The 16,089-nt window shown below is 42.0% G+C and overlaps 1 protein-coding gene across 2 annotated transcripts in view; it reads right to left on the bottom strand.

Moving 5' to 3' along the window:
* Positions 1–1,150: 1,150 nt before the first annotated feature.
* top3a (DNA topoisomerase III alpha) overlaps positions 1,151–16,089 on the bottom strand; it is a 51,120-nt gene continuing 36,181 nt past the window's right edge. For both annotated transcript variants that reach the window (XM_072268532.1, XM_072268533.1), the window contains 5 exons: positions 10,886–11,051; positions 7,630–7,773; positions 5,639–5,761; positions 4,883–5,556; positions 1,151–2,366 (listed from right to left, as the gene is read on the bottom strand). In XM_072268532.1, the coding sequence (XP_072124633.1) occupies positions 2,242–2,366; positions 4,883–5,556; positions 5,639–5,761; positions 7,630–7,773; positions 10,886–11,051 (1,232 nt within the window). In that variant the 3' untranslated portion in view covers positions 1,151–2,241. The remainder of the gene's footprint in view (positions 2,367–4,882; positions 5,557–5,638; positions 5,762–7,629; positions 7,774–10,885; positions 11,052–16,089) is intronic.

Genomic DNA, 16,089 nt, shown 5'->3' with positions numbered 1-16,089 from the left:
TATAGCTGCTCAGCCACATATTCTGACTGTGTTTGACAAAATCTTTCTGGATAATATCACTGAAGTGTATGGAGATATTGCCATATTCAAACTAGCTATGTTCTACAGTACATAATTAGAAATTACATTTCTGCAACTTGAATTGCTTTATTGGGATCAGCTGGGACAATATAGAAGTGTTTATTCCTCATCTAATCTGCACTTCATGTGCTCTGGGAATATTTGAAAGGTCATATACACTAAAGTTCTCTGTTGGGAGCATATGCAGTTCCAGGGTATAAATTTATTTTTGATTAAAAGAAGATGCTTTGAGATTTATAATGTCCTACAATCAGCATGTTAAAAATCCATATCTTGCACACTACCCAGTCCAATTAATGCTAATGTACAAAGTGAGCACTGTTTTATTTAATTGTTCTGCGGGTTTCTTTTTGCTTCAATGCAACAAAATTTAAACCAAATAAAAACTAAAGGACATGGGTAACTTTGTGTAATCTTTGTGGAATAAGAGCATTGAATTTCATGGTGATTTGGAGGCTCATTCTGTCAACAAAGCACAAGAGTATAATATAAGGCTGTCAGGCAATAAAGGAAGTTCTGGTTTAAAAATCAAATTTAATTATACTACGAACATGAGAATACAACATTCCGATTTTTAGCAAATAGGTTGTTTTGCTTTTTGGATTATTGATATTTTTGAAATGCCCAAATGAAAATGCTTTGCCTTTGTAGTCTTTAATGATGTAAATTATGTGTTCAAATTTTATCAGGTAATCTGTTTTATTTCATTAGGGCAATGTAGTAATTTAATCCAGTGGATTTGAGGACAACATGCAACCATTGTTGTTAATCTACCGTTTGAATTATATTGAAGCAATGTTGATACAAGCTAGAGGTGCTGAATAACTCCCACCTGGTTCTTTACAAAGAAAAGTTGGGAACTCTTATTTTACCATACAAATTACAATTCTATTATATTCCCTTGGTCAAAATGTTCCAGTTTGGGATGGTATTCCTGTATTAAACATGCAAGAGACAGTCAATATATCGGTACATTGAGGGAAATCATACTTCCAGTGATCTACCATAAAAATGACTGAAGTAAATATTGATTTATTCTTTGTATTTTGAAATAAAAAAAAGACCAGTGTTAAAATAAAATTAAGTTTAATTCTCAAATGTCTAAGTATATTCTGGATTTCATACAATTCCAACTCTTCAAGAACTTTCTTCTCTATAGTACAACGTTTGTCCATGGCTCAATGCACATACCCAATATGTAGGTTACAGAGATGTTCACACTGTTAAAGCAGCCTCATGTCACACTATGACAGATCATTCCCACTCGTGTTACATTCCTGAATTATACAGTGAACCCCTGCATCTATTCTTAGTTACTATAGACTTTTGTACCTACAATATTTAGATAATGAATTAGTACCGTGCCCCAGTATAAACATGAGCCAAGGCTGAAGTTTAGAAGTATGGCTGTTCTCTTCCCCAGATGAGGGAAATAGAGATGCCTGCACATCTATTGCACTTTACTGAATTTCTACTGACAATGCAGACATTGAAGTACTCCTTATATCTCATGGCACAACATACAACACGACCCAAAGGAGGTAGTGGAGCAGTACAGTAAATAACCTGCCCACCCAAAAATAGAAATTTAATTCCCTGGTTGACAATTACAGATGATTTATCCCAAAGTCAAATGCAAACTATTTGAACTGGAACTTAAACTCTCAAATAACCCTGTGACATAACCAAAAGTTATCTTCTCAATTCAAGAAGTTGAAATCAAAAATCAAATGCTGAGCATCCAACTAATTTTTAAAGTACTGTTCCTCAGAGCTCCTCCACACCTCCCATTTCCAAATTCTAAAATGTACCATCTCCAGAAAAGTTTGTTTGACAGAAGTTGCAATGTTATTCCAAGAATAAAATCCAGCAATGGAGGATACAGAACAGCTGCATCTGAAGGTAGTGTTAGGTAATGAATTTCATTCTTTATCTCTTTGGATCCAGCACATGAGATGACACTGCGCATGTAATTCACCGTCCCTCTTTGAACAAGAGCTCTCAAAACTCTACGTTCAATATAACAGAATGTAGAGCTCCTTATGAAGGGCCTGGTTAGTTTTTGTCAGAAAGATCAGAACTTTGATGAAGCTGATGGATTTCTCTGCAGGCAGTCCTCCAGCTTATGATAAAATATCACTGATGTGAGGATAAGAAGAGTCACCGGTTTTGGGGGCACTTTGTCCTGGTGTGTCCCGGCTGATGGCACAACCCACAGGTCCGTGGCTTCTTTGCTGTGGGACCATTCTGAAAAGAATTTCCATCCCGCCGATTACTTACTGAACCTGAAAGGTAAAAATAACAGAACTAGATCAGAACCTTCAAACATCCCAAGTACTCTTCCAACTGTGAATGACCCTAAAATTAAGTGCAGACTGAAACACCTATTCAATGGCACTCCATAGTTAGTTTTTAAATATTTAACAGCTGAGGCCACTCACAACTCTTAACACAGCTCAGTCAGATCAGTAAACCTGAGCATTACAGCAGCCCTGCCTTGGCACAGTGAACTATAAGAACATATTCAAAGGTAGTTTACAAATGCAACCTTTGTTTCAATAAGAAGTAAATCATATTGGGAAAAGTACACACCACTCAAAAACATTAATCAAGGCCGGGCCATGTTGATTCAGAGCTTTGCATTATAAATCACAGGACTTTAGATGGTAATTTAGAAGCTACATTTTCCCAATGAGTATTGTGCAGGGTAATTGGTAATTAAATGAGGATATTACTGATGCTGTCCAGTCATTGTGGTGCAGCTAATGAAGCCACTGCCTCACAATGCCAGTAATCCAAGTTTAATCCTGACACTGGGTAATGCTTCTGTAGAATTTGCACATTCACCCTGGAATAAAGTGGTTTCCCCCAGGTGCTCCAGTTTCACCGCAAATATGTGCAGGTTGGTAGCTTAATTGGCCATTATGTTTAGCAGTGTAAGCACGAATGGCAGCGATGCTTCACCACCAGATAAACTCAATGCCTTCCATGTACGCTTTGAAAGGGAGAACACAACTACAGCTGTGAAGATCCCTGCTGCACCTGATGACCCTGTGATCTTTGTCTCAGAGGCCGATGTTAGGCTGTCTTCAAAGAGAGTGAATCCTCGCAAGGCGGGAAGTCCCGATGCAGTACCTGGTAAGGCTCTGAAAACCTGTGCCAACCAACTAGTGGGAGCATTCAAGGACATTTTCGAGCTCTCACTGCTACGGGTGCAAGTTCCCACTTGCTTCGAAAAGGCAACAATTATACCAGTGCCTAAGAAGGATAATGTGAGCTACCTTAATGACTATCACACCTTAATGACTATCACCCGGTAGCACTCACATCTACAGTGATGAAATGCTTTGAGAGGTTGGTCATGACTAGACTGAACTCCTGCCTCAGCAAGGACCTGGACCCATTGCAATTTGCCTATCACCACAATAGGTTAATGGCAGACACAATCCCAATGGCTCTCCACACGGCTTTAGACAACCTGGACAACACAAACACCTATGTCAGGATGCTGTTCATCACTATAGCTCAGCATTTAATACCATCATTCCCCAATCCTGATTGAGAAGTTGCAGAACCTGGGCTTCTGTACCTCCCTCTGCAATTGGACCCTTGATGTTCTAACCTGAAGACCACAATCTGTGCAGATTGGTGACAACATCTTCTCGCTGACGATCAACACTGGTGCACCTCAGGGTGTGTGCTTAGCCCACTGCTCTACTCTCTATATATACATGACTGTGTGGCTAGGCATAGCTCAAATACCATCTATAAATTTGCTGATGACACAACCATTGTTGGTGGAATCTCAGGTGGTGACAAGAGGGCATACGGGAGTGAGAATATGGCAACTAGTGGAGTGGTGCCACAGCAACAACCTGGTACTCAATGTCAGTAAGACGAAAGAGCTGATTGTGGACTTCAGGAAGGGTAAGACGAAGGAACACATACCAATCCTCATAGAGGGATCAGAAGTGGAGAGAGTGAGCAGTTTCCGGTTCCTGGGTGTCAAGATCTCTGAGGATCTAACCTGGTCTCAACATATTGACGTAGTTATAAAGAAGGCAAGACAGCGGCTATACTTCATTAGGAGTTTGAAGAGATTTGGCATGTCAACAAATACACTCAAAAACTTCTATAGTTGTACTGTGGAGAGCATTCTGACAGACTGCATCACTGTCTGGCATGGAGGGGCTACTGCACAGGACCGGAAGAAGCTGCAGAAGGCTGTAAGTCTAGTCAGCTACATCGTGGGTACTAGCTTACCAAGTACCCAGGGCATCTTTAGGGAGCAGTGTCTCAGAAAGGCAGTGTCTATTATTAAGGACCTCCAGCACCCAGGGCATGCCCTTTTCTCACTGTTACCATCAGGTAGGAGGTACAGAAGCCTGAAGGCACACACTCAGTGATTCAGGAACAGCTCCTTCCTCTCTGCCATCCAATTCCTAAATGGACATTGAACCCTTGGACACTACCTCACTTTTTTTTTTAATATATAGTATTTCTGTGTTTTGCACAATTTTTAATCTATTCAATATACATATACCATATAAAGTATACTGAATAAGATTTACTTTATTATTTTTTTCTTCTATATTATGTATTGCATTGAACTGCTGCTGCTAAATTAATAAATTTCACGTCACATGCCAGTGATAATAAACCTGATTCTGAATCTGGGAATAGTATTTAAGAATTGCAGCAAGTAAAACATTGAGATTAATGTAAAAGTAGTATAAACGGTGTTTGATAATTGGCATGGTTTCTCTGCAGTATGTCGCTGTAACTCAGTAGTGAAACTTACCACGTAAAGCATTCTCATCAGCCCATTCGAAGAAGCCACACTGCTGTTCTCTGGGTTTGGAGCAGGTGTGGAATGCCCGTCCCTTGTTGGGTCCGTCTTTCTGTACTGTGCGTGTGACAGCTGGCTGGTTGCACATGCACACTGCTTCCCCTTTGCCAGATGTCCCTCTGCTCTCAGCTTGACGGAAGTAGCCGGCACCTGGGGTCACATTCCTTCTGCTGACAGCTCCTCCACGACTCCCCGATTCTTCAACATCCTGCTCAGCCCACAGAAAGAAGTTGCATGTGCCCACACTACACTTGTAGAACTTCCGTCCCTGGTTTGGTCCGTCCTTGCGGACAGTCAGAAGCAGGGCACTTTGGCCACAGTTGCATACAACTACATTATCATCACTTGCCAGCACTGATTGTACAGTCCTGGATACTCGGCCCATGGACACAGTTGGCACAGCCAGATCTGGATTGTTGTTCCTACTATGTACGCGATCCCGCAGCTGATTCTCTGTTCTGTTCTGTGACGATTGGTTGGCAGTTTGACTGTTTGAATGTGACGCTCCATGTAAATACCTCAGGTCCAGGACCTCCCTCAACATCTCATCACAACCCCCAATACAGCCAACGAACTCCAAGGGGACTAAAGGAGGCACACTGCCTCGTTTGAACTTAAACTTTAACCTGAAAGTGTAGAACAAATAAAATGAATATGCCTTCTCAAAACAAAACTATTAGGTTTAGATTCTGCTACCTTAGTCATTACCTGTGAACTGGGTGTGGTTTACAAGTGGGACAAATGCTGTCATCCCTGTTGACCCCAAGGACAGAATCAGGAAACCAGACTGCAGACCTGCAGCTCGGGTACCCCGTACACGAAAGGTAAAACCTGTTGTCAACACAAAGATACAGTGAGTAATAGAACTAGCAGTGCAATTTACCAACACTGTCACAGGGTGACACCTCATCATGGCAACAGAATAATTGTTTTGTACATCACCTTTAATGTAGTAAAATAAGTGTTTCACAGCTATGTTTTCAGACAACATTAAAGTGATGCACATGGTCACAGAGGTGGGTTCGTATGGAATTAAAGAAGATTTGCAGAGTCAGAGAGAAATCTGGAGAGAGTTCCAAACACAGAATTCCAAGTACCCCTTATCCGAAATGATTGGGGCTGGAAGTGTTTTGGAATTTGGATTTTTTTTGGATTTTGGAATATATAATGAGATGGCTAATTTCCGGCTCTGAATTTATGTACTACTGGTAAGTAGTTTTTATCTTACACTTGTCCATCACATATATCTACTTAGCAGTAAAAATCATTACATACCATTAATGTAATGAAAATATAATGTGTGTAGGGCAGCATCGGGAGAATACCTGAATCAGCTGTTGAACAACTGCGGGCTTTCAGTCTCCACCTACGACGCTGTGTTTTTATATTTTACTTTTTTGTAGATCTTATGCAAGGTATAGAAACAATCAGCATCATAGACTCGTTCTGGTGCTAGAATTTTGTGATCAGCAGAGGCTTTAAAAATTTAACATTGGACTTTTTCTTAAATTTTTGCAACCAGCCTGTTGAATTCAATTTTCAGTTCGTCATGTTAGATCTTTGCTTGTTTCATGATCAGCACACTGTTAAGCGACATATGTTCACGCTGATGCTGATAATATACGATTGAAATCTTTAAGCAGTGTTTTTCTATTTTTATCAACTTCTGTTCATTGCATATGTGATGTCACTTCTCAGAACTGTCTGTGGTGCTCAGAGACCTGCACATCGCCAGGGAACTTCCCCAGTGTCTTGTGGAAGTTTCCCATTTGTGACATTCAAAAAAAAAATTCAGATTTTGGAGGTTTGTGGATTTGGAATTTCAGATAAGGGGTACTCAACCTGTATAAGCTTAACTCATTCACTCCCGTAAGAGATAAAACAGTTGCAGATTTAATTTGGGGAAGCAGGAAATGATGAGTGTGGAGCTCTTACTAGGTTTAATTTTCCTATCTATTATGTCCTCTCCATGCCCCCCACACCACTAAAACCCAACTCCATACTAAATTCACAGAATTACTTCTCCACAACCCCAATCATTTATGTGTTCATTGAATTCCTCTTCCATCTTACTGTGTTCACAGAATTCATTCTTGCCTCTTACCTAAAACTTCCTGTAAACAAACTGAGGGGCAAGGTATGAACTATGCAGATTTATAGCAGTGTCTGAAACCCGAGAAATTGAGTTAGGAACTATGGTAAATAACACACAACTGACTGAAAACCTCTCAAGAACGGATCTGCTCAGTGCTACCACAAGGCTAGTTTCTTTAGGGGTTTTCACTCCGTGGAAAAGAGTAGCAAGTTCACTGGTAGAAATGTATACACAACAAAAAGGAGAAAGAGAGCTAGAGAGGAGACTGTAAAGGAGTGGATGCAAGGGGCTGGGGGCAGGGGTAACACATAGAATACGTACATTAAAACTGAACCTCTGCTTCACAAGGGAATGAATAATGAGCTAACCAAAGAGAAATTAATAGTTTTTTTTATATGGTCTCGGAGCATCAGGTAATTGAAGCAAAGATGAGTAAATGAAATTAAAGTGCAGTTCGTAAACGAATAGCCATCAGGCTCCGAGAAGGAAATTGCCACTTTTGTCACTGCAATGAATTGAAGTACATATGCCAACCTCCTGCTCCTGTGTAATCGGCCTGAGGGGAGTAATGTCAACTTCCTGGCCCAGTTTAGCAGCTACTTACCCTCCATCTTTCTTTGGTTTGAGAACCATGTCCCTGCCACACTGGGGGCATTTTCGAACAGGTTCTGAAATCTCCATCAAGAACTCTTCAGACTGTGTGAATTCTGTCCTTTCTCCCAAGTAATGTGACAGGGCCTCATCCAGCCTATCAAAACAAGACCAAACATCTAGTCTGTGAGCTTCATTTTCAGAGTTCAGACTAAAAAACAGTCCGCATACTACTTTCCCAACATCACACACCCTGGGGACCCTCCCTAGTACCTCCTGGATTCTGTAGCACCAATGGCATAACTCAATGCCTTTACCAGAATATTTTGTGTTTATTCAGTACTCTTGATGTAATAACCTTGTCAGATATTTCAGAGGCAAAGTTCTCAAGCAGCATGAGGTCCAACAACCAAAATGTATCAAATGAATTGAAAGAAAACAGGTTGGCACTTAAAATCAGGAAAACATGTTCACAGTGAGGAATTGAAAGGTGACAAGGGGGAGCAAGAAATGGGACAATCCTCAGGGAAATGGAGGGTTCATGGCCCAACGATGTGGGCATTGGGAGGGTCTACTGTGAGGGAAGACGAATTGGGCTATCAAGATAGGAGGACAGTGAGCCTTCAAGATGGAAGAGGAACAATGGAGCGAAAAAGAAGGGTCCATTAGAGTGCAGCAGGACCACCAAGATGAAGACATTCTTGGGAATATGCCAGGGAGAATGAAGACTGAAGTGCTACCAATTGAGAGGGCAGTCAGGGGCAAGAAATGGAGCTGTTAAGCTACGTGGGAGGAGGAAGAGTAATTGATGGAAGGCTGGGTGAGGTACTTTTGGTATCCCTTACATGGACTCTAAAACAGGTGGGGAAGTGGGGCCTGGCATGGCAAGGAAAAGGATAGAAGCCAGCAAGGGAAAATCGGGGTAGGGAATTACCATGCCTAGAGTGACAGTTGAAGGGATCTGGTAGCTCCGAAATGGGGATGGTAAACTGGACAGCAATGGGAGGTGTTGCAAGTAAATGATGGAAGATGAGGAGTGAGAAGGGTGGGGCAGTAAAAAGAGTATGGTTGCACAAAAAAGGGTCACTCTGCACCCTTCATGGGATGGAGTAAGACAGTCGTGGCTGGGGAGACCACCCATATGATAAGGAGAAAGAAGTGGCCATCAACAAGGTGGAGAGCTAGGAGAGAGGAGAAGTAGGGGGGAGGGAAGAGAAGACAAGGCAGCAGTGGCAACAAGGGTGAGCGGGGTGCCACAGGACAGCCTCAGGGTAAATTAGTCACCGAGTAATACAGCAAAATAACAGGTCCTTTGACCTAAATGATCTATGCTGATCACATCATCCTCCCTGTTGTTCCCAGATGCATATTCCATGTTCAGCCGATAACTCTCTGAACCCTTCCCCTCCAAGAATGTACCAAATGACTCTTTAATGCTGAAATTGTTGCTGACTTGACCACTTCCTCTGGCAGTTCACAGCAGGTACTCATTATTTGGCTCACAATCTCTTAAAAGAAAGGTCATCTCTTAAACTCCCTTTCGGCATATTCTTTGAAATTCTACTTGTCTGCTTTGATCAAGAATAAAATAATCTGGTAACTACCTTCAAGCCCACACCAATAATAAGTTAATACTAAAAGACAACAACAAAAAAGGAAAAACTGGAGTCAGCTGAACTAACCATAATCTTATGAGATTGCAATAAAACCCACTGAGCCAGTAATGTCCTTGTTGGAAGAAAATCAGCTGTCCTAACATTTGGCTTTGGGCCCATATACATATAGCTGACTTTCAATTCTAAAACGACCTTGCAAAACAGCTCTGAGACTGCAAGACCATAAGACATAGGAAGAGAATTAAGCCATTCAGCCCATCAAGTCTGCTCAGCCATTCCAACATGGCCGACTTATTATCTCTTTCAATCCCATTCTCCTGCCTTCTCCCCGTAACCTTTGATGCCTTTACTAATCAAGAACCTATCAACATCCGCTTTAAGTATACCTAGTGACTTGTCCTGCAAGCATTGTGGCAATGAATTCCTCTGATTCATGTCCCTCTGGCTAAAGAAATTCTTCTTCATCTATGTTCTAAAGGGCCATCCTTCTATTCTGAGCCTCTACCATCTGGTCCCAGACTCCCCCACAAGAGGAGACATCCTTTCCACTTCCACTCTATCTTGGCCTTTCAGTATCGATAGGTTTCAATGAGGTCCCCTCCTAAACTACAGTAAGTACAAGCCCAGGGCCATCAAGTGCTCCCCATATGTTAACATTTTCATTCCTAGGATCACTTTCATGCACCTCACATGAATCTTCTCCAATGTCAACAGACCTTTTCTTAGAAAAGGGGACCAAAGCTGCTCACGATACTCCAAGTCCTGTTTGACCAAAGCTTTATAAAGTCTCAGCATTACAACCTTACTTTAATATTCTAGTCCTCTCAAAATGAATTCTAACACTGCACTTGGCTTCCTTATTACTGACTCAACCCGAAAGTTAACCTTTAGGGAATCCTGCACAAGGACTCGCAAATCCCTTTGTACCTCTGATTTCTGAATTTTCTCCCCATTCAGAAAATAGTCTGCGCATTATTCCTTCTACCAAAGTGCATGATCATACACTTTCCTACACTATATTCCATCTGTCTCTTCTTTGCCCGTTTGAACTTTAAACATTTTCCCAATCTGTTTAAGCCCTTCTGCGACTCCCTGCTTCTTCAACACTACCTGCAACTCCACCCAGCTTCTTTTGACTGCAAACACGGCCACAAAGCCATCAACGCTGTCATCTAAATAACTGAAAATCCCAACCCCTGTGGAACACCACTAGTCACCAACAGCTAACCAGAAAAGGCTCTCTTTATTCCCACTCTTTGCCTCCCACCTGTCAGCCAATCTTCTATCAACGCTAATTTCTTTCCCGTAACACCACAGACTCCTATTTTGTTTAGCAGCCTCATGTGTGACACCTTGTCAAAAGTCTTCTGAAACTCCAAGTAAACAACATCCCCTGACCCACCTTTGTCATCTTGCCTGTTATTTCTAAAGAATTCCAAAAGATTTGTCAGGCAAGATTTCCCCTTGGGGAAACCATGCTGACTTCAGCCCGTTTTATCATGTGCCTCCAAGTACCACGAAACCTCATCCTTAATATTGGAATCCAACGAAGTTTTACCTAACTTTACAAGACAACTAAAGATGAACAGTACATGGGCACTTTGTCAAAAACACTCGTGAAGCGAGAATATTCAATTTATTACACATACTCACTTCTTTGCTTTTGTCACGGCTTCGATGAATACCTGCTTGTATTTCTGAACATACTCTTGCAGCACACTAAACTTGTCCCTCCTCCCCTCACAAACCAGTTTCAGATTCGCCTCAAGCTCAGCGCGTAGATCTGGCTTGGACATCTCGTATCCCATGGAATCATACCCTGCAGTAGGAGCACAATTGTTCACAAATGTGATAAAACACACAGCAAGAATTTCTATAGGTTCTATAAGAAAGAAAATTAAAGTGAGAGTTAGTCCTCAAGTCCAGGGAATTGCTAATGGAAAATAAAGAAGATGGCAGATGACATAAATTTGTTGCCTTGACTACAGAGAAAACATAGAATCCCAGGAATCCCAGGAAATTCAGCAAATTGTTGAAGCTTGGGGCTGACAAGAACACAGATCCTAACAGACTTTAAACAAGGGTCTTAAAATTAATATCTAACAATAATTGATGTGCTAGTTCTATTTTCCCTAAATTCCCTAGTTTCAGCGAAGGTTCCAAAAAATTAGAAAATTAAGCTCTTTTATTCAGAGCTAGACAGAACCCCTGAAATTGCAGGACATTTGGCTTTATATCCCATCATAGGCAAAATATAAGAAGCAATTATTAAGAACATTATAGAAAAACAATTAGAAAAATTCAAGATAATCAAACATGATTTTGTGAAAGCTGCAAAAATGAAATACATTTCACCAATTTACTGGAGCCCAATGAAGTAGACACATTCAGTGACTTAAGTGGAATCGGATATTTGTATTAAGATTTCCATTTGATAAGGAGCTAAATGAACAATTATCATGGAAGTTAAAACTTCATTGTATAGACGGGGTATCAAACCTATGGCACACTGAAAAGTATTGTTGGCATGTGGTGCTGCCCTTCAATTCTTTAAACCCCACCCAGAATAAAAGGAAACAATGATTCCGGTGACCAGTGGCGTTCCACAAGGGATGGCGTTGGGTCCAATGTTTTTCATGATATACAGTATGTTAAAGATTTGGTGATGGAATTGGTGGTTTTGTGGCCAAACTTGTGGATGATACAGAGATAGGTGGAGATGAAGGTAGTGTAGTTTTGAAGAAACAGGGAATCTGCAGGAGGACTTGAACAGATTGGGAGAATGGGCAAATCTGTAGCAGATGGAATACAGTGCAAGGCATTGTATGGTGATGCACTTCGGTAGAAGGGATAAATGTGTAGCATATTTTCTAAATGGGAAGCAAATTCAGAAATAGAGATGTAAAGGGACATGGGCGACTTAGTGCAGGATTCCCTGAAGGTTAACTTGCATGTTGAGCCAGTAGCAAGGAAGGCAAATGCAATGTTAGTGTTCATTCTGAGAGACTAGAATACAAAAACAAGGGTGTAATGCTGAGGCTTGAGGCTTGTTGATGAGTAACTGTGTTGGTAATGATGGGATTTAAGTGTGTTGCCAACTATTGTAAGCTGTATCAAAGGAGGTGATGAATCAGCATACAAGAGGGAGATTGAAAACTTGGCTGATTGGTGTAATAACAACAACCTCTCACACAATCTCAATAAAACCAAGGAACTGATTGTAGAGCAGGAGAGGGAAACCAGAGATCCAAAAGCCAGTACAGGTGTCCCCTGCTTTTCGAACATTCGCTTTACGAAACCTCACTGTTACGAAAGACCTACATTAGTACCCTGTTTTCGCTTTCAGAAGGTGTTTTCACTGTTACGAAGAAAGGCAGTGCGCGATAAAAAATCAGCGCGCGAAAAAATAAGCGCACGATAAAAGGCAGCGTGCGCCCCGAGCAGCCGCTCTGCCCCGGATTTGGAACGGCATTGCTTAAACACGTTGCATGGAGCAGCCGTTAGCAAGATGAGTTCTAAGGTGTCGGAAAAGCCTGAAAGAGTAAGGGGTTTTACACTTAGCGTAAAACTAGACATAATTAAGCGTTTCGATCATGGTGACCGAAGCAAGGACAAAGTGAGGTTGGCTTGTGGAAGTTGACGAAGATGATGTTGAAGAGGTTTTGGCATCTCATGACCAAGAACTGATAGATGAAGAGCTGATGCAATTGGAAGAGGAAAGGGTAACAATCGAAACTGAATGCAGAAAGTGAAGCAACTGCGTGAGATTTTCGCTGCAATGATAAAGTACGACTTTAATTTTGAAAGGGTACGTAGGTTTAGGGGATATTTGCAGGACGGTTTGAGCGCTTACAAACACCTGTATGATAGAAAAATGCGCGAGGCTCAGCAGTCAAGCAAGCCTTCCACATCAGCCACAGCAGACAACGAACCTCGACCTTCAACATAGAGGCGGGCAGTCATAGGAGAAAATGAGCTACCTGCCCTGATCGACGATGAGATGACACCCCCGTGTCCCACCACCCCAACACCCAGGCCCCGGACAGATACTGTACCGATTCGCGAAGAATGCAGCAGTAGCCGGGAGGCACACAGCACATCTTTAAGAAAAGAGCCGAAATAAACATGCTAATTAATTAGGTACCGCCAACACGTAGTTAATTAGCATGTTTATTTCGGCTTTTTTCTTAAAGATGTGCTGTGTGCCTCCCGGCTACTGCTGCGTTCTTCACGGCAATGTATCGGGTTGGCGGCCCGGAGGGTGGGGGCCACTGCACCACCCAACCTGCGACGACTCAGTCTAACAAACCATCATCAGTGTGCTTGGCGCTGTTTTCCCAATTCTGGTAAGTGATACTACACTGTACATACGTTATTTCTACTTTATATAGGCTGTGTATTTTTACGTGTTATTTGGTAGATTTGGCAGCTTCATAGTTTAAAGATTACTGGAGAGCGCGTTTATGCCAACAGCGCTTGCGTGAGATTTTCTGCCGAGAGCGCTTGCGTGAGATTTTCGCTACGGAGATCTGTGCAGGCAATCGTTGTAGAGAAGTATTTCTACTTTATATAGGCTGTGTATTTATCATATCATTCCTGCTTTTACTATATGTTACTGTTATTTTAGGTTTTATGTGTTATTTGGCATGATTTGGTAGGTTATTTTTGGGTCTGTGAACGCTCACAAATTTTTCCCGTATAAATAAGTGGTAATTGCTTCTTCGCTTTACGACATTTCGGCTTACGAACCGTTTCATAGGAACGCTCTACCTTCGGATGGCGGGGGAAACCTGTAATCAGCGGAGGATCAGAGGTGGAGAGGGTCAGTAACTTTAAATTCCTGGGTGCCACTGTCTCAGAGGACCTGTCCTGGACACATCATATAAATATTATTGTGATGAAAGCACAACAATGCCTCTACTTCCTCAGGAGTCTGCGGAGGTTCAGCACGCCATCAAAAACCTTGGAAAACTTCAATAGATGTGCAGTGGAAAGTGTGTTGACTGGCTGCATTACGGTCTGGTATGGGAACACCAATGCCTTTGAGTGGAAAATCCTACAAAAGGAAGTGGATTTGGCCCAGTACATCATCGGTAAAACCCTCCCAACCATTGAGCACGTTTACATGAAATGTTGCTGTAGAAAAGCAGCATCCATCATCAAAGATCCTCACCACCCAGTCCATCTTGCTGCCGCCATCAGGTAGAAGGTACAAGTGCCTCAGGACTTATACCACCAGGTTCAAGAACAGCTACCATCAGGCTCTTGAACAAAAGGGGATAGCTACACTCATCTAAGGACTTGGTTATATTGTTATTTCATAGTCATTATTTATTGCTATTTATTTATATCTGCACTTGCAGCTTGTTTACAGTTCCTGATGTTTACAGTTTACAGATCCTGTTCTATAGATTTGCTAAGCATGCTTGCAGGAAAGGAATCTCAGGGTTGTATGCGGTGACATGTATGTACTCTGATAATAATTTTTACTTTGAACTTTGTTGGTCAGACCACATTTGGAGTATAGTGAGCAGATTTGGGCACCTCATCTAAGAAAAGGTGTGCTGGCGTTAGAAAGGATACTGAGGAGGTTCATGAAAATTACCCTGGGGATGAAAGGGTTAACATATGAGCAGCATTTGATGGCTTTGGGCCAATACTTGCAAGTTTAGAAGAATGACGGGGGAATCACATTGAAACTTAACAATATTGAAAGGCTTAGGTTGAGTGGAAGTGGAGAGGATGTTTCCTATTGTGGGAGAGTCTAGGACTAGAGGGCACAGCCTCAGAATAGAAGGATGTCACTTCAGAACAGACATGAGGAGGAATTTCTTAAGCCAGGGAATTCATTGCCAGAGATGGCTGTGGAGGCCAAGTCATTGGGTATATTTAAAGCAGATGTTGTTGATTAGTAAGTGTGTCAAATGTTAGAGAGAGAAGGCAGGAGAACTGGGTTGAGAGGAAAAATAAATCAGACGTGATCGAATAATGGAGCAGACCCAACAGGCCGAATGGCCTAATTGTGCACCTATGTCTTGTTGTCTCGGAAGGTCCCAAGCTCAGCTGCAAAAGGAGGATTGGGCATAGGACTAGCAACTCTATCCCATAAAAATTTAGTGCTACAGAAAAGCCAACAGAAGCTCCAAACACCTCATCCTGGGAGAGGAAGGACACATCAAGAAGATGGGCTACACATGTGACAACTTGAAAGATTGGCCCATGACAGAGGACTCTGGTAAGCTACTGTCTGAATCCTATGTTCCAGGAGGGGTTGATGAGCAAGCTTTATGGACTTCATGGATTGTCTTTATTGTCGAATGAACAGCAAATAATTTTTTACAAATCAAGAGCTGTAGGTGTTTTCACAGGAAGTGTCTCACGTTGGCTTAGGGCAGTGGTCCCCAACCACCGGCTCACAGACCGGTACCGGGTCGCAAAGCATGTGCTACCGGGCTGCGAGGAAACGATATGATTTGGCGAAATGAAACGATATGAGTCAGCTGCACCTTTCCTCATTCCCTGTTACGCCCACTGTTGAACTTTAACGCACCCGAGGTCATTAGTGACCCAAGATGCAAATGACCCAAGACGTGCAAAGAAATGGGTCCATGACCCATTTGTGAATGTCCCCGGTGAATCATCCATGTCGGCACGGGAAAAAGATCAACTTCTCCAGCTTGCAAATGATGGTGGGCTGAAAAGTATGTTTGACATAACATCTCTGCCGGCATTCTGGATCAAAGTCAAGGCTGAATATCCTGAAAAAGCCACGAAAGCACTGAAAATGTTGCTTCCATTTCCAACATCATATCTCTGTGAAGCGGAGTTTTCTGCAATGAATGCAACGAAAACTAAAT

Source organism: Mobula birostris, chromosome 9, assembly GCF_030028105.1.
Source record: "Mobula birostris isolate sMobBir1 chromosome 9, sMobBir1.hap1, whole genome shotgun sequence".
Classification (NCBI taxonomy): domain Eukaryota; kingdom Metazoa; phylum Chordata; class Chondrichthyes; order Myliobatiformes; family Myliobatidae; genus Mobula; species Mobula birostris.
The sequence above is the reverse complement of the archived record's forward strand: the minus strand, read 5'-3'. Positions and strand labels throughout refer to the sequence as shown.